General features: G+C 27.6%; 2 protein-coding genes across 2 annotated transcripts in view; both read left to right on the top strand.

Moving 5' to 3' along the window:
* Positions 1-2,127: 2,127 nt before the first annotated feature.
* Positions 2,128-3,943, top strand: LOC136080330 (uncharacterized). The gene is made up of 2 exons (XM_065796947.1): positions 2,128-2,315; positions 2,390-3,943. Exon 2 carries the CDS (start codon positions 2,432-2,434, stop codon positions 3,941-3,943), a length of 1,512 nt encoding a protein of 503 aa, XP_065653019.1. The 5' UTR covers positions 2,128-2,315; positions 2,390-2,431.
* Positions 3,944-11,635: 7,692 nt separating this feature from the next.
* Positions 11,636-19,935, top strand: part of LOC100209803 (V-type proton ATPase subunit C) — a 72,047-nt gene continuing 63,747 nt past the window's right edge. Inside the window, exon 1 of the mRNA XM_065797945.1 lies at positions 11,636-11,856. Within this exon, the coding sequence (XP_065654017.1) occupies positions 11,725-11,856 (132 nt within the window). The 5' untranslated portion in view covers positions 11,636-11,724. The remainder of the gene's footprint in view (positions 11,857-19,935) is intronic.

The raw sequence follows: 19,935 nt of genomic DNA, 5'->3' as shown, positions 1-19,935 counted from the left end.
TATACAAAAAAAATAAATAACTTATTTAAAAGACTTGTTAAAATATTTTAAAATTAATAATAGGAATCATGTTCATAACTTAATAAATCACTTTCTGAAACATTTTTTTTCCTGATAAGATAGTTGTTTCTTTATTAATTCGGGTACAGTTTTTGTTGATGTATCTGTTACTATTATACTGCTAGCTTTCTCACGAGGTTTTCTTTTATTTTTTCTTTCAGCGGCCTTTGGAAATCCTTTAAACTGAGAAGGGCTTACAATGTTAATAACATCAGAATTATTGGCTTGACTTGTACTTGGCTCGGAACTGACAAAAGGCTCTTGAAGTTTTTCTGATGAGAGTAACAAATTATTAGTATTCAGAGTTTCTTCAGTATTTGCTTGATATGTACTTGGATTGTTTCTATCAGTAACAACGCTATATAAAAAAATCTTCTTCTGAAAATATATTTTTTTCAAAAGGAAATATTCCACTTTTTCCTTAATCCGCTTTGAATGTTTTTAATTGTAAAACTTTTTTCATATGTAATGTTAACACAAGATGCTATTTCGTAAATAGTGAATGGCACTCCAGGATGATTTAGAAGCCAAGATTTTACTGCATCATTATAATAAACTTTGAATAGAGCAAATACAGAGACATCTAAGGGCTGCATTTTGTCACTACTATGTGATGGTATAGTAAGAATAGTAACACCATTATTCTTTGCAAGATCTAGAGCTTTTATAGATCTCGTGATTATCAAATATAAGTAGAGATGAATTATCCTTTGACGAGAATGTTTTTGATATAAAATGTTGAATTACTTCTACAAATAACTCTGTATTCATCCATCCAGTTGGATTTGCAAGACCAAGAGATGGTGCATTAATAAGCAATGTTGCTTCAACTTTTTTCGTGGAAATATCATTGCAGGTGGTATCAGGCCTTGTTACGAGATTTCGCTGCGTAACGAAAACGCTTTACGCATTTCAAAGTAACTCAAATGTATTTTGTATTGTAAGAAGTTATATTACGTCACTAGCGTCTTTTCAAGTGCCGCACATTGGGCTAATTTTCAAAAAAGCTGGCCAAAAGTCTAAAAAAAAAATCACTATTGTGATTTTATTATTTTGAAACTACATAAACAAAGCCCTGTTGCATTTAACTGTATAAGAAAAAATTGTATAAATTTTAAAGTTATCTAAATCTACGCAGTTAAACATCTGTTATTAAAAACACTTAATAGGCATTTTAAAAACAAAAAAAAATGTGGTCAAATAAGCATCGTTTACAAAAAAGTTATTTATCGTTACTAAAAAACTAACTATGGACGATACTATTCAAGGTATTTATATAATATTTTAGTAAAAAGTTTTATATTATTTCTCTAAATTTTATGCGAAAAGTGCGAACAAAAAAGTACAGAATAAAGTTTATTTATTTAACCTATTTTTCAAGCATTGAAAAAGTAGTGAATCCGCGAGATTCCGCTTAGTTATAATTTGGATGTTGTTCATAAAAGTGTATTCTAAAGATTGATTAAATTAAAAGGCACCTATTTTTGCCTATTACTTCATTAACTTATATTGTGTAGTGCTAGTCGTGTTTTTTAGTAAACAAAATGGCGGTGTTTTGTTTTCTTTACAAAATCAGTCAAATTGTATATAGATATAGTTATTATGTTTCTTGAGAAACTGATTTTGTTAAGTGCAATAAAACTACAAAAAAATTAGTAGCACACATGAATGAGATTTTGACAAAGTTAGAGTGTAGGGGGGGGGGGGGAGAAACCCCCTCGGTTACGACGTCTTTTTTACCTCAGCTACGACGATTTTTGTATAGTTTTATTGAATTTTAAAAAATCAGTTTCTCAAAAAACATAATAACTATATCTATATACAATCATATGATTAACAGTATATTTTACCTTTCTCTTATATATCGAATTTATATAATATAATATATTATCGATTACTTTTTACTTTATTTTTAATTAGTTTTGTAAAGTTATAATTTTTTTATGATTTTTTCAATTATTATATTTTCAATTAATATCTAAGGTTCACAAAAAGATCATTTGCAAATTCCTCGAATTGAAATTTTTGAAATTTTAAAAAACGAGTTATGTTCAGATCCAGATGACCAGCTTAATATTTTGCAATCACAGTTGTGTCTAAGAAGAAAAATTTGTTTCCAATTTTCAACAGATGATAAAAAGAAACTAAAAAATGTATTGACAAAATTAAAAATAAAATGGAAAAGTAGTAACCGAACAAAAAAAATATTTTTGAAGACACATGACACTTGGTTAAAAGCCTCAACAAATATTTGTGTAAGTTATTTAATGCTTATCTCTATTAAAGTTTTAAACTTTTTTATATTTACTAAACATTTAAATAATTTCAGATTGTTCAAGCACGAAATAAAGAGAGAAAAAGCCATAGTGCAATGGGTCGACCACCTTTGAATTTTGATGAAGCTAGTGAACGAACGAAACGGCGAAAAACAGAGGAAATGCGTTCGACATTTAGTTCATCCGAGTTAGAATTTGCTTCTCAGATGAGTCTTCGGGCTTCAGGAGCATGCAATGCCGGAGTTACAGTTAAAGATTTACCTTCCACAATTCAACACCGAGTCGCAAACTATATAGAGAGCCTTAAATTGTCCCAAATTTCACAAACATCTGAACTATGTGCTGAAACAGCTCTTTCTATACTAATGGAAGCAAAGCTTTCTAAACATCAATATTGCATTATAAGAAGTGCTGCAATTGCGAATAGCTCTTCTTTTTTACCATCTTACAAAAAACTTAAAGAAGCCAAGAAAATGTGTTACCCTGAAGATATAACGGTAACTGAAATAAGCGCCGAAGTAAAACTGCAATCTTTATTAAATCACACTTGTTTAAGAATTATAAAAACTCAACAAAATGTAATTGACTCCTTGAATGTAAATATTTTATCAAATTTTATTTTAATTCTTATGTGGGGGTTTGATGGCAGTTCCGGTCATAGCGAATATAAACAGAGATTTGCCGATGGAAGAAACTCAGATGCAAATGTTTTTCTGACTTCACTTGTACCATTACAACTTTTGTGTACAAATTCAGTTTTAGGTCAAGATATTATTCTATGGAAAAATAGGACACCCTCATCTACTCGATTTTGCCGACCTATCAGACTTCAATTTCTTTACGAAAATGTCCATACAAGCATTAATGAAAAAGACTATATTGAAGATAAAATTAAATCACTAGTTCCTCTCATCATTGTTCAACATGAAATAGAAATTAAAATGCATTATAAATTGGTTATGACAATGATTGACGGAAAAGTTTGCAATGCAATAACATTGACGAAATCAACAATGCGGTGTTATTTGTGTTCTGCTACTTCGAGTCAATTCAATAATATCAATTTCGTTAAAGAAATAAAAGTTGACGAATCAAAATTGGAATACGGTTTATCAACGTTGCACGCATGGATTCGCTTTTTTGAATGTTTTTTGCATCTTGGGTATAAACTTGGAATAAAAAAATGGCAAGCACGTTCTGACATTGAAAAAAGTATGATATTACAACAAAAATTGTTAATCCAGAATGCTTTTAAGCTGCAGCTAGGGTTAATAGTTGATCGACCGAAACCAGGATGCAGTAATACAAATGACGGAAATACAGCTCGAAGATTTTTTAAAAACTCACAAGTGTCTGCTGATATTCTAGGAGTGGATTTAGAACTAATAAATCGGTTTCATGTAATTTTACAGGTATTATCTAGTGGCTTTCCAATAGACGCAGACAAACTCGATAACTATTCTACCGAAACTGCACTACTTTTTGTTGAAAAGTATCCTTGGTACAACATGCCTACAACAGTACACAAAGTACTTATTCATGGAGCCTTAATAACAAAAACAGCAATACTACCCATAGGACAACTATCTGAGGATGCAAAGACTTAAAAAAATATCGCGAAGATTTCTCCAGGAAAAATTCCAGAAAAAATACAATGCATGACGTTTTTTGCAGACTTCTGGTTTCGTCAGATCCTGCAATCTCTTCACTTTTAAAATCTCATGCAAAAGTTAGCAGATCTTTGTCTTCTCAAGCTTTACAAATGTTATTACCTCCGGAGATTAACGAAAACTCTGAAACTCATTCGTCTGTGATTGAGTTTATCAACAATATTTCAACAATAAATGATTCAGATGACAGTGGTGATTTATTTTAAAGTAATATAAATGAAACAATTATGATAAATGATGCAAATAAAAGTTTTCCTTGTTTTCCTTGAACAAATAAATAAGTAGAATAAATAATGAATTTTTCAATTTATTTTTTTTAACATTGCGGCATAATAATACAGTCATAATACATTATATATCGGTATTATATATAATGTTTATATATGTAATGTAAATAATACATTAGTCTATTGAACTTAAATGTCGAATTAGAACTAATTGGTTAAACACGAAAGCCCAAAGGCATTTCTAATGATTAATGTTTTTAAAACACCGCCATTTTGGATCTACCATTATTGAGTTTTGGTACACTTATGTCAAATTCAAAGTTGGGGATTCAAAAAAATGCTTTACAGAAATTTTCCATTAATTATAATCATTTTTTGACTTTTGGCCAGGTTTTTTGAAATTCCGCCTTTTGTGTGCCGCATTGTAATTAAAGTTATTTTATTAACGCGTTAAAAATCATGCAGTTTTTTTTCCTCACTTTAACAAAAGTTACAAATAAAATCTAAGTTCTTATTTGAAAAATCATTTTTATTATTTTTTCAAATATGAACTAAATTTTTTTTGAAAAAAATATTTTTTTCATAAAACATAACACAATATTTGTTTATTTTCTTATAATTTTACAGTTGGTTTTTGGTTATTTTATTAACTGTTAATAAATTTTTTCTTATTTATTTTGTGAAGTCTTTTTAATAACATTTTTAAAGAATAAAAAGTTTTTTTTTATTATTTATCAGTTACCAATAACATATTCGTGATCATTATTTATTTTCATAAATTAAACGAACATCATTAAAACTTTACGTTATTGAATTAACAATAAACAAAATATCTTATTGATATATTTACATCAAAATAATTATATATTTACATCAAAATAAATCGTGCATTATTTAAATTATTATGACAAAATATAATTTTTATATTTAAAAGGAATTTATATATTTAATTCCTTAAGATAAAACTTAAAACACTTTATTTTCTTTAACTAATTTTTAACAACAACAAAAAAATTTTAAACAAGTGTTTCTTTAACAAAAAATCTATTAGTTTAATTGCGGTTAAATCAAGGCGATCTAAACTGATATAGTATAGAGCGCCTTGGGTTAAATGCTTTTACTTACGGCTTTATTTCTTCTGAATAAACGTCACGTAAGCGATATCAAAAGATAATTTAAGTATTCTAAAAGATAAAAGCTTTTGCGTAACGCAAAACTGCTGAACGCGTAGGCCTTTTCGCAGGCAAAATGCTAGGCAAATTTGTCTTTTCGCAGGCAAAATGCGAGCTGCGTAATGCTTCTTAACAAGACCTGTGGTATAGTAGCACTTTAGGCACTTATGAAAAAACATTTTGTCACCAAAGTTCCACGCTCTCCACAGAGTTAGCTTGCTTGATACCTTTTTTAGTAATAATTTTATTAAATCTTTGTACAGTGATGGTAGCTGTTTCATCCTGATTCCAAATGCAAAATCCATCACCAAACGTTGATTCTCTTAAATACAGTGCCTCTAAATTAGAAAAAAAACTTTTATACTTTGTAATTATTATACAGATATCATTCTTGACATAGAATATCCTTCTGGCATTCGAATGCTTAAAGAATTCCGCTTTAAAAACAAGCGCATCCATTCTATTCCAGCTTTCAACTCTTTAATCCAGTTACTGGGAACTTTTATATGAGGCGTTGTGAACGAAAGGGGCACACCAACCAAAATCAAGTTTTGAGTAAATCGCGTTTGAAGTTTCTAGACTGAAATTTGCAAAGGTTCTAGACTGAAATTTGCTCACCAACCAAAATCAAGTTTTGAGTAAGCGCGCGAAATTACACTTTTTCCTACCACGTGGTAGAAGAGTTTACATCCCCTCCCCCTCTGTGGTAGTTGGTGGTTTTTTGATTGCTGTGCCTCTTTCGGACGAACGTTTTACTCGTTACAAAGTGTGTTTCTTCAGATTTTATCACGTGTAAATAACAAGGAATTTTCAGTCAGAAAGAGGCCCACTGACACGTTGATCTTGTGTTATATTGTAGATGACAGACTAAAGTAAAAAATGGTTAAAGAAAACGGATTTTCGAAAATTGGTTGGTGTGCCCCTTTTTCATAATTATGATTTCTCCTTTTTTTATTCCTTTTTTTTTTTTAACATATTTGTATACATAAAAACACACATTAAGAATTTGCTTTTAGTTACAAACTTATGCAAAGTTTCATTTACTAAGTAGGACAAAGTAGTACTTATTGGTGCAGAATACATAAACATAAATTACCTGCAAAGGGTGCTGTGATACAGATTCATTTTTCCTGCAGCATTTCTTAACGAACACCCTCCTGTTAAAACTAAATCAACAGCTACCTCCATTGAATTACTCGTTCCTTTACTAGTTTTTCTTACATAGCTCCTCATTCCAATCTATAAATATTAAAGCGATAACAAAGAGGCTTTATAATGTATAAAAATTCAATTCATGGTCATGACTTGATACCACGTTGAGCTTTAATTTAAATAAATAGATTTTATATAATAATAGAAATCATTATAAAAACATAAATTTGGATTCATATATATGATCTCTCTCTCTCTCTCTCTCTCTCTCTCTCTCTCTCTCTCTCTCTCTATATATATATATATATATATATATATATATATATATATATATATATATATATATATATATATATATATATATATACATATATTATTATTGTTATTATTGTTATTATTATTATTATTAATTGCGTAAAATGCGAAAAAGGTGTAATTGGTATAGTGTATACATGTAATTTAGATGGTGTACAGGTGTAGTAAAAGATCACATTACCACTCAATTACTTTTGTTCATCTAAAGTTTTTTATTAAGTTGATATATAACAATTCCTAAGTTTATTTAGCCATTCTATCTTGAAACGTCAATAAACATCAAACGGTTGCTAAATACAAGAAGAGCGAGTTGTAAACAAATGTTATTATGCAATTCTCTACGGTTTTTAAGGAAACATGTGTTCCATGAATACGAGAGATTAACAGTGTTCATAACTTTTTTTATTTTATCAGAACAAATAATTCATGATGTTTATTTGGTGAAAGTCGGAAGTACAAAAAGTATAAATCGTTTTCTTGAAACAGAACAATCAGTTTAGAAAATGATCATCAATTGCAAAAAGTCACGCGTTCTTCTAAATTAATTACTGATAGCTGCAGCTTAAATATCAACAGAAACGATGACATTTGCTGATGGGAACATCTTTCTGAAGGCAATATTTCGTTTTGGATTTCAAATACGATCAAAAACTATTCAGAATTTTGACAATGATTTCCATGAATCAAAGCAGTTTTAAAAGGATCACGATCGCTTTTGTTAAAAATCTTTTTTCAAAGGCCAAACAGCAAATGGTGAAAAAAAAAGATCGTGAAGGGCTGATTTACTCGCCAGCAAAAGGAAATCTTTACCGCTTTATATGCAAGGTTTTTAAGATTTCCTGTTTTTTTTTTGCCACAACTGGTTTGAGAGACTGGAAAAATGCTGTTTCACTGTTAAAAAGCTACAAAAATTCTACAGAACTCAGAGGAGCTTTACAGAAGAACCAAAATAAGAACAGGAATACTGGAGAATGGTTTTCAGCGGGCAATTTTTACTTTGGTTGTCTAGCATTTAGAGGTTCTTACAAAATGTTAAAAAAACAAATTAATGGGAATTTCCTTGAACTTCGTGAACTGATTGTAAAATTTGATCCATTCATATCAGAACACATTAGACGTTACAGTCATATTGGTTCAGGAAAAACTTCATACTTGCCTAAGAAAGTTTGCAATAAATTGGTTTCTTTAATGACAAAAAATTTTCTGAAAGCTATCGTGACTGATTTAAAGTATTAAAGGATTTTGGAATTTTAGTAGATTCTACGCCTGACTTATCTCATCACAATCAACTTTGTGTTGTTTTAAGGTACGTGCATAAAAAATCTCACGAAGCAATGGAACGGTTCTTACAGTTTATATAAATTGAAAGTCATACTGGACTAAAATTAGCTAAAGTTACAGTGAATTTCTTGAATGAAATTGGAATCTTTTTATACTGCAGATCTCAGTCATACAATAACGCTTCTAATATGTTGGGAAAGTATAAAGGAATGTGTGCAAAAACTTTAGAAAAAAATAACCTTACAAAATATTTTCCTTGCACTGGACATTCTTTAAACTTGGTTGGATCTTCTGAAGCTGATGTTTGCTTAGAAACTACAAAATTATTTTGGAGTTGTTTAAAAAATTCACAACTATTTTTCATCTTCAACAAAAAGATCGAGTGTTTTGAAAAAAAATCAGCCCGTATGGTCTAACCACTTTAGAGAACATGATGGAATGCAAGATCAGATTCAGTGAAGGTAATCAAGCTCTGATTTGAAAGTATTTTGTGGTTCTTTACGGATATTTTGGAAGATCAAAATTTTGGATCAAAAATGAAAGAATTTGAATTTGCAGTACAAACAGTTTTCTGGAATGCAATTCTAAAAATAATAAACTCAGTGTCAAAAGCTTTACAAGATCCAAAAGAAACGGAAGCTAAAACTTTTTCATCGAACAAAGAAAACATTTTTTATTCAAACCATGAAAAATACGTTATATTAAGTCCAATAAAAAAGGTTTCAGAAAGATGTTTTAGTCAAAGTTGTCAATGCAATTAACTCAAATTTGAATAAAAGGATGATTGTATATCAAACGTGACACAACTTTTGGATTTTTGATTAATGTGAACATCATTGATGCAAAGCTGAAGAAAAATGTTGAGGAAATCGTTAAACAATATAATGAAGATATTAACATGTCTTTGTTTGATGAAAATTTGCAATATCATAACTTTATCAAGACTCAATATCGAGAAATAGCTATAAATCACTTATTCATTTATAAGCTGATAAAAAAATTTTAGAAATTGCATCTCTAAATCTTAAGACAATTTTGAGATTCTTTATATGCTTTATTATAGCAAATTGTTCCCGTGAAAAAATTTTTTCAAAACTTGAAGCTGATCAAAAGTTTTATGACTTTTATAACTTTGAATAATTGATAAATTATATCTAGTGATGCGAATTTAATAAAACTTCTTGATACGGATTCTCTAATTGACAAATTTTGTCAAGAAAGAAAAAGTAACAAGTTGTTAAAATTTACTTTTATGCTGAAATGTTACTTATTTTCTAGTCTATTTTGCATTTATAAAACCTACTTTCATATATGTGTACGATATTATACTGTCAGTATACTTATGCAATTTGTTTTTTATGCAGTAAAATGAAAAATTAATATAAGAAAATTTTACACTTTTTTGAAAAAAGGCCCCACAAAACAATTCGGCCTAGGGCCCCGAAGGTTAAAAATCCGGCCCTGAGTTTACACTCTTTGGAGCTTCAGGCCGAATTGTTATATTTTTTCTTTCACAAGATTTCACAAGATTTAATTTTGAATTGTTTGATTTAAACATTCTTCCAGAATGATACACGTATATTTACATATTTTTTAGCAAATGCAAGTCTTAAGTTTCGATGGGTTTTCGCTAACAATGGTTTCTTGCGTAGAACTCTTGCTTTAAATCCACCTTCTTTCAACCGATTTCAAATAGTACATGGGGTTACTTGTATTCCAAATTCTTTTTCAAAAAGGCTTGACGCTTTTTGAGCTGATAAAAACCGGTTTTTTATGCACCATTGAACAAGTCATAACCAAACTACGCTGACCATTTTTTGATTTTAACTTTGATTTTCCATACTTGATGATATCAATGGAAAATTAAATGAATTTGAAAAATATCAGTGTATTATTAAAAGTTACTTGCAGCAACAGCATATAACTAAACAACAATATTTTGAAAACTATTGATTAAAAAACTTTTTTTAATATTCATTTTTAATATTCATTTTTCAATATCTTTCGTTGAGGTTTAACACTCCTTAACTTAAAGTTTCTTTTACACTCCTTAATGAGTTTTAAAAAAACAATTTTTTTTTCGTGATTAAATTTGCTTTTAGAATAATTAAAAAAATAGTTTATGAAAAACTCTATATATATATATATATATATATATATATATATATATATATATATATATATATATATATATATATATATATATAATATATATATATATATATATATATATATATATATATATATATATATATATATATATATATATATATAAGGGGCGGGAAGGGTGTACCCACAAAGAACGCGATTTTCAAACTATAGTTGGTTTTTTGATGAATATTGTTTCGGCTTGAGTCCGTATTTAGTATTGACCTTGTGGAATATTGAGTCGGCTAGTCGGGCATTGGACAGATTTGAGTCGAGTGATTTTTTCTTTTTCTTTTTTGTTTCGGATTCGCCATCTCCTCATTTTTTTTTTTTAGAATCGCCACACCGTATGAATGAGCAAAGAGAAAAACAAAGACAAAAAAAGTATTTAAAGAATGATTTTCGATACCATGTTCTTTTTTTAACCTTAGCTATAGTATTTTAAAAACAAATAATTTAGTGCAATAACGACTTCTCCTATTTGATCTAATATTTAAAAAAGTTTTTTAACTAAAGATTTTTTAATTTTAAGATCTTTTGACGTTTTCTCCTAATTAATCTAATGTTCAAAAAAGGTTTTCTTAACTAAACGTTTCAAGATCTTGTAAAGCTCGAAAATTGTGTTTTTGTATTTGATTTTCACTTGATTATTTTACCGATTGCGATATATAAGTACGCACCCAATCTAAGAAAATTAATAGTATCCATCTTCTTTTAATACAATCAAAATTAGCCAGCCTTTTTTTAAGGTGTCACTTTATTGACAAGTTTGTTATTGTATGAGTGACTTAACATAACTTATGTAAACTTATAATTCTATTTCAGTAAACTATATACTTTATGGTTGAATAGATAAAAGAAAAAAAAAATTATCTTCGGTATGAAGTATAGTCGAAAATCGAATCGAGTTATTTTTTAAATTGCGTGAAAAACCCAACAAAAATTGATTAATCGCCCAGCAGAGTTGTTTTGCGCGAGCAAGTTGTTTTCGGTAATGTGATCATTTTATGTAAATAGTAAGGCTGATACGCAAGAAAAATTGGAAGTGTTGATAAAGATAAGATAATAAAGCATCATTTTTTTTATAAGTTAAATTATTGAAATTAATTTTTTAACTTTATTACGTTGCATAATAACTAAAAAACTTTTTTGGAAAATTTATTCACTTAATAACTTAGTTATTTACTAATTTAATAATTATCATTAAGTAATTATTAAATTATCAGTTTATTTACTTTATTGTCGCTGTTGAACAGTAACATTGGTGTTGTTGTTTTATTTTTGCTATACTTGTTGTCGATAATATTCGTAATTATTATAATTTTTTATTAAGTGATGAATGTATATTAAGTAAATTTGGTTCATAATCTCGGTTAGGTTGTGTCATAAAAACTATGTTTCTAGAATAAGGATAGGATTTAAAATGGCATCTGAATTTTGGTTGATATCTGCTCCAGGGGATAAAACACCACAACAAACATTTGAGGCATTGAAATTAAAAACCGAAAATCAAGGACTTTCTTTGAATTACAAGCTAAATCTTCCAGAACTTAAAGTAAGCTATACATAATTTGTTAATTTCTTTAAACTTAATTTTCAATTTAATTTAAATTTGAACTTATTTTGAATATGTGCAAGTTTACTTTGTTACCTCCATTTTTAAGAATGATTTATAAATAGAGAAATTTTAATTTAAAGAATAATGTTTTACACTCTATCATTTATAACTCTTTATTATAATGTGATTAATTAATGTAAAAAGAAAACAGCCACTCCACCCACTTACTTAGATTTTAATCAGTGAATAAATGCAAAATCTTTAAACAGTCTTTAATACCTTTTCATAAATATTTTAAAATCTTAAATATAACTAGAGATGCTAGGCCATTTTGATATAAAGTATATTGATCTCTTAAAGAATAATATAGATATCCTGTTTTGAAATTTAGACCTAAATCTCCCTATTTGGACTCACATTCTGCCTTACAGATTTTCAGCAGTACTTTCTCACAAATAACACTTTTTACCATTTGAGGTAAAGTATCCAATATTAAAAAAAAAAAAAAAAATATCCAAAAGTATGTCAATGTGGGTCTCAAAAGAAGCATATTTTCATAGATAATAACATAAATATTTTTACTTAAAATTTAATGAACAAAAGGTATTGTAAAAAAAATAAAACGGTAAAGACTCTTGAAACAATTTTAACAAAATGTTTCTCAGCATTTTTTAAAAAAGTATCTATTTTTAGCAAATATAATTTTTAGAATCTCCGAAAATTGTATTTTTTGTTGCTGGCCTGTTTAATTGAAGTTCTATTGGAAAAAAATTGCTGAAAATTGATACCTGACCATTTTTGAAGTTGCTGAATCCTAAGATGAAGAGATTGTCAAGATGAGCATTTTGTTCTGTTACTTTGAGTTACACTCTCACTTATTTTTAAATTTGCCTAATTTTTTTAATGTAATTGTGGGCCAAAGATTATATTATTAATGGTTTTATGCATAACTCATTAATAATTCCTAAATCATGGTTTAAATCATCTGAAATTACAAAAAAAAAAAAAGATACCTCCGGTTTTTCTTTACATTTATTAAATGTAAGAATCATAAATAATCATAAATGATTGATTGAAATCAATCGAACATTAGTTTTCTCAATCTTTTTACACATAGGCTCTATGGGTTCACTTAATGGAAGGTTTATTGTTAATGGGTTGGTTCTATATGTTGTTGTCCACTGTTTATAATCAACTGTTGACTGATCATTTTTATGTTGATACTGTTGTATGAAATTTTGGACAGCTTTTATACCTGGATGGTTGCATTAGTAAAAAAATTATTTTACTTATGCAATTTTTCAGCAAAGTTTTTAATTTTTGCTGCAAACAATAACTTAAATAATTTCATGAAAGGACTTTTTAAGGCCTAAAACACTCAACATTAATTTTACATTTTGATGTATTGCATGCACAAAAACAAAATATGTATCTTTTGAACCATCAAGTATGCACCATAGGCCAAAGACCATAATGTTTAGAGAGTTCAATTTTAGGGTTCAATTTTTTAAATATGTGTTTATTTTGTCTGTAAAAAAAATTAAACTGACTGTCTATAAACTTAAAAAACTCTTGATATCTAGAAAAGTGTTAACAAATCCTTTTATTGCTGTAAGTGGTGTCTAAATCTGCACTTTCATAGATTAAAATAGTTGAAAAAAAATTGAACTTTTAATAGAACAAAAAAATCTTATTACAAATTAGTATTGCAAATAATTGTCATTGCTATAAATATATTTCTTAGCATTATTATGAGTATTATGCAGCATTGTGTTCATTTAGTTAAATAATGCTTCTAAAAAACATTTTTATGATGGAAACAAGTTGTTAATTTAACATTGTTAGCCCAGTCCTCTACATAAATATTTCTCTTTCATTATCAGGAATATCTTCAATATTGTTATGAATATCTTCATAATAAATTTGTCAGATGACGTTCTCTTTCTAGTATAGTTATAATGGATTGCCTTAAGCTGTTTGCCATGACTGAAAAACTGAATTATTGTATGATTTAAAAAGGAGAATAAATGTCTTGTTGTTGTTGTTGTTGTTGTTGTTGTTGGTATTATCATTTTTTATTCATCATATGTATTTGCTGAATAATTCTGTATATTTTCATGTTTATAAATATTTACTGGCAAAACATTCATATAATATTGTTTATATAGGAAAAATAATTGTTAATATTGGATCTACTCTTATCTTATTGTCCACTTGGAGGTTCTCTTTTAATAGTTGAATTGAGAGATTTATATCACCTTTAAATTAAAATAAATTGTTATAAAGAACTTTTTTTTCCCTTCAAATTCTGTTAACTTTTTTTTAATGCTGTGTCAAGAGAATTGCAACATTTCTCCATCTTAATAATACTTGCTATAACTGCTCATGATTACAATAGGTAAGGTATTACAATAGATGACACTAATTGATCTTTTTTGTGAGATGTTCCATCTTCTTTTTTTATTTAATAACTAAGATCTAAAAAAAAAAAAAGTTTTGATGTCAATTAGCATAAATACAAAATTAAGATTTCAACATCAATGCATCAGCAGGTGGAGTCCATATTGAAAAAGGCAAATATAGAGCTGAAAATGTTTTTTTGAAACTACAAGAACTAAAATATTTTAAGAATATATTTATTTGAAGAGACTATCATTAAGTTTTTTATCTCGGAAGATAGAAGGAAAAGATCACATATGTAATTCATAAATAAAGACTCCATACAATTGTATAAACTATTTAATGGTTTTGACTCTATAAACCTTTTTAAATACACAAAATATAATAACATAAAACAAAAGAAGTTGGAGTAATTAGCTTTTCTAGGTGAATAAAAAAAGCAATTGCTTTTACTCAGCGTTTTTTGAGTCATTGCTCAGCTTTACGTAAATAAAATTTTTAGGGAGTTTGCTAAAATTTTTATTCATGTAAAGCTGAGCAATTACTTGAAAAACGCTGAGTAAAAGCAATTGCTTTTTTTTATTTACCCAGACTATAAAAAAATGTATGTATGTGTTTAAATTATAAAATAAATTTTATGTTAATTGAAATTATCAAATCAATTTATTTATTGAGTTATTAACAAAAAAAAATTGTTTTACCATTATACTTCCGATAAAGAGGCTAATATTAATATTTTTTTGTTGTAAATTATCTGGTTTGAATAATAAATTTACTTACTGCAGAGTTTTTTAAACGATTTTTAAACAATTTCACCATTAGATTATGTGTAAGGGTTTTTTCCCTTAAAAAAGTGTTTGCGTTTTAGTTCAACTGGAGACTTTTATCAAAATAAAAATTGTAATTAAACATAAAAGAATACCGCTTTTCTACTTTGTTTTATTATTATTTCCATTAAACTATTTTGTTTCCATCGTAAAATTAAATTTATTATTTAAGATATGTAAACACTCATCACTTAGAGATCACTTAAATTATTTTGACTATATCACCTAAAAATCTAGTTTAATTTAAATTATAAACTTTATTTAAGTAAGTATTAAAACAATTTTCTTTTTTATAGAAGCCAAAAAAAAAAGCCTGCCAAAAATTTTCTTTTCAAGCACATGAGATATTTTTAAATGCACAAAAAGCGTTTTTATTCCTGGATTTTTCTGGAAATGTTTTCAAAAATTTTTCCTAGATATTTATAGATATAGATATTTTAAATATGACCAGGATAATCTATGAAAATAAGAAAATTTTTAAATTTTCTTTTAACAATTAGAAAACTTTTTTTCTATATTATTATTTTTTTGCTATAAATATTGCTATAATTATTATAGATATAAACTGTACTGAAAATTTTGCTATAAATATTACTATAAATACAGCAAGATTGAAAAATATTCAAAATTTATTAGGATAGGTCTTTAATCCTCCAAAATGACATTAATGACGGCGCACCAAACCACTGAGCTATTGATGATATGCACTTAGGAGAAAAACAAACCTAATTATAAATCTCTTATAAGCTCTAGGTATGCAGAAAAGGTGCGCATGTTAATTTTTTTGCTCTCAAAGCAATTTTTCAAAATGAATTATTTTACATAAAAATATTGGCGTAGACAAATAATAGATATAGAAATGATAGGTGTGGAATAGATAAATATAGAAAATGGAAGTTTGGTTGGACCCGTAATTTATGGATCCGTAAATTTAGGATATATATATAAGTAAAAAGTATAGAAAAGGTGAGTGTGGAATAGACTTACAAAGATCCATATTTTTATGGGTCAGATCAGCTAGTAATTATATAATCTGACAATCAATGACTTTGATCCTCTTACTGGGTTACTCTACTGGGTATTTCCAAAAAATCATGCATGGAACGTTGTATCTGTCGCATTATTTTGAAAATAATGCAATTTGTAATCTCTGACCTACTTTTGTTTAAATTACTTCTTGTATAAATATATATATAATATATATATATATATATATATATATATATATATATATATATATATATATATATATATATATATATATATATATATATATATATTAGTGATGTGCCATCGGCAAAGGCCGATTAAGGCTAATTATGGAGTTTAATGTATGTATTTAAATGTAATATCTGAATATTAGGTATGCATCTTGCATATATAAGGTGTGCCTATGCACATGTTTAGTTTGGCTTAATAGTCAATACCGATGCATCGGCCAATGCCGATTAATCAACCGATGCCATCGGCCGATTAATCGGTCAATGGTTTAGCTGATTAATTGGTTGCTGGTTACCAATAGCATAGGCTAATAGGTGGAGTCACTTCTGATGAATAGGAACATATTAAATACGTAATTTAAACCCTTAATATTATTATAATACCCTTAAATAAATACATTAAACCTATTATTAGCCATAATCGGCATTAGCCGATGGCACATCACTAATATATATATATATATATATATATATATATATATATATATATATATATATATATATATATATATATATATATATATATTTATTATTATTTTTTATAATTATAAAAAATAATAATAACCTGGTAGTACGGAGAAACAAGTTGAGCGCCGTACTACCAGGGATGTGGTGGGGATGGAACCCAGAACTTTTTGCTTATGAGGCGAGTGCTCTACCACTACACCACTACTGCATCATATATATTTTTTTCACCTTTTTTTTCAGCTTTCTTTTTTCAGTGCATTTCTAAAATTATTTCTAAAATATATAAACAGTTGTCGTCAAGTTGTCAAAAAAAAGTTGTCAGTGTCAGGTGTTTTATTTTTTATAGGTAGTTATACAAGCATTCTTAAAAATTATTACAAAATTATAGCATTTTAAGATGTATTTTTGCCTCACAATAGTAGTTTAAACTAAAATAGAGTACTGACAAAAAAAAAGTAACAAACAGAATACGCAAACATTAGTAATTTTTGGATTGTATTTTTGGAAATAAATTGATTGTGACTTTAATAAATAACATATATATATATATATATATATATATATATATATATATATCATTACTAATTATATTAAATGCATGTTTAATTAAAAAGCAATATTTTAATGTATTATGTTATAGATAAATATTGTATTATATAGTTGATATGCTATATTAAAGATAATAAAGAAAAAATATCAAATTTTTAACAATAACTTTAGTTGAAACACTTCGGGACAATAATAGTATTGTGTCCATGGTTATCAAAGTGTGGTTGCAGTACTAACGATTTTAACTCACACAAGTCATGCCAGAAGAAGTTGTCTACAGATGGGTATATAAAAATGAGTTCGTTTTGTTCTTTTAGAAATTTAATTTATGCCATTTTATCTATAATTTCTAATACTTCGGCAAGGTATGTCTTTGCTCTACCGGCAGAACAAAATTCTACAAAGACAAATATACCTGGGAAAATAGTATTAAATTTGTACCTTTTAGATGGAGATGATACCACATTTACCAATAATGAAGATGATGATTTTTTAACAATTTTTACCAAATACCCTTGACTTTAAATTTAACTTTGAAAAGCGTTTCATCGATCTCACTTTGGTTTAGGGTTATACACTCATTTGTAATCTAAATGGTCTAAAAAATAAAAATTTAATAACCAAAAGTTTCATATCTACGGCTTTCATTTTTAGTTTATTTCTTTAAATAATGACTTACATTAATTTTTTTTCACTTGCAATGCTCACTAAATCTTCTGAACTGCGACAATATCGTTTTCCAGATTTTACTGTTGTCCAATCGATACATTTTATTTCTCTACCTATGCCATCAACTACCCCCTTTCCATGTGATGTTGCAAAAAATGACCAACGAATCTCAACAAGAGCAGATGACAATTTGTACAAATTATTCATGGCTGTCATGACATGAATTTTTGAATTGTGATGAAGGACCATCTGTGAAAAAGTGTAATTTACAAATATTTTGATAATGACTTAATAATTGTTTGATAATAAACATGACGGCATATTTATCATAAAGTAAAAGATTGGATACAATGGCATCAGAATGTGTATTGCTCTTACTCCATATTGCAGTAGTGAATACTGTTAGTTGCTGATGAACCCAGTAAGCGGATTGAATTTCACTTTGCTCCATTATAGTGTAATTTTCACTGAAATCCATCTGATTTTAGAAGAATTAAAAATATGGATGAATGGTTAGTTTATAAATATAACAAAAAAATTAATACAAAAAATTATTAGATTTTGTTATTGTACTACAAATGAAATTACAATTTTACCTACTTGTATCATCAATTCATTTTCTGATACATTTTGGTTACATAAACAAAAAGATGCACTTTGTTGTCGCTTTATATTCACATGATGTATAGTATCTGGCAATTGCTGATGCAGCAATACACACCCCTCTAACAAAGATATTAGTGGTTGTTTAATTTTCTGCGCATTTTCTGAAGACCATTCGTCAAAAGCAAAGAGTGGTTTGTTTGAATCATCGCCAAATGAGTCTATTACATTAGAAACATATTCATCAAACTTTGCCAACCCACAGTTCGCTTTACATGCCATAAACATGCAAGATTTGTTGTTTTAATTACACACAAACCTTTCAATTATGTCTGACATAATATTAAATAAAAAAAAAAGTTTGTTTCTGAAAGAAAACAAATATTGTTTACAAAAACTGAAGACCTTATTAAATAAAATGTGATTCCTACATATAAACGATGTGTCATACTTTCTCTTTTGTTTTCTTATTAATAGCAACATCTATGCAACCTGGAGCAATTCTATTGATATCTTCTGGCAAATAAAAATGAAGAACTTTGCAATTAACGTTGTCCAAACCAGGGTAGAAAGGGGCTAATTCTGAAATATCAGAAAGTAGTATATTTTATCACATATACAAACTTCTTTCAAAGGGTATTTTCTTTTGTTTGAATTGTCAGGTAATGCTGAATTAATTTTTTTAAAGTGTTTTTCCAAAACTCTGCGGAGATAAAAATGACTGTTCATGTTCAGATGTAGATTATTCTACCTTTTACTTTCGCTTCTTTCTTTTGCAATTTTTCGACGTACTTCTTCCTTTTCCTTGTTGCTCATGTCATACATCCAGAGTATCAGTAATCTGATACTCTGGATGTTTCTTTCGCAATTTTTTCTGAACTATTGAATGCTTAACTTTGTTCATTTTAGTTCTAAATTCTTTTAAGCAACTAATTTTAATCCAACTAAACTATACTCAAACTAATTAATCAGCAAATATGCAATTCAAACATTATAAAGCTAAAGAAACTAATTATCACGCACAGATAAATATTTGTCTGTGCGTGATATGTCTGTACGTGATGCAAAAAAAAAAAAAGCTAAAATGTCATAGAAGAAAAAAATACTTTTGAACACTTCTTTTTCCAAATAATTAGATCTTTTAAATCAAGCACGAAAATTCAAAAGGCCATTCACTTTAGCATAAAATTTAAGATACTTCTTAGACACCTAATTGCAATTTATGATAATGAAATATTAGAAGACATCATTATCTTTGAGAATTAAAAAATCTGGGCCATGAAATCTTCTTTAAACATCATAAGCACATGTAAAAAATTTTTTGTTTTTTGTCTTGAAAA

This window comes from Hydra vulgaris, chromosome 05 (assembly GCF_038396675.1).
Source record: "Hydra vulgaris chromosome 05, alternate assembly HydraT2T_AEP".
Classification (NCBI taxonomy): Eukaryota; Metazoa; Cnidaria; class Hydrozoa; order Anthoathecata; family Hydridae; genus Hydra; species Hydra vulgaris.
This window is presented reverse-complemented; position numbering and strand designations above follow the sequence as displayed.

Excerpts from the sequence above, each read along its gene's own strand:
- LOC136080330 (XM_065796947.1), top strand. The coding sequence starts at position 2,432 with ATGGGTCGACCACCTTTGAATTTTGATGAAGCTAGTGAACGAACGAAA.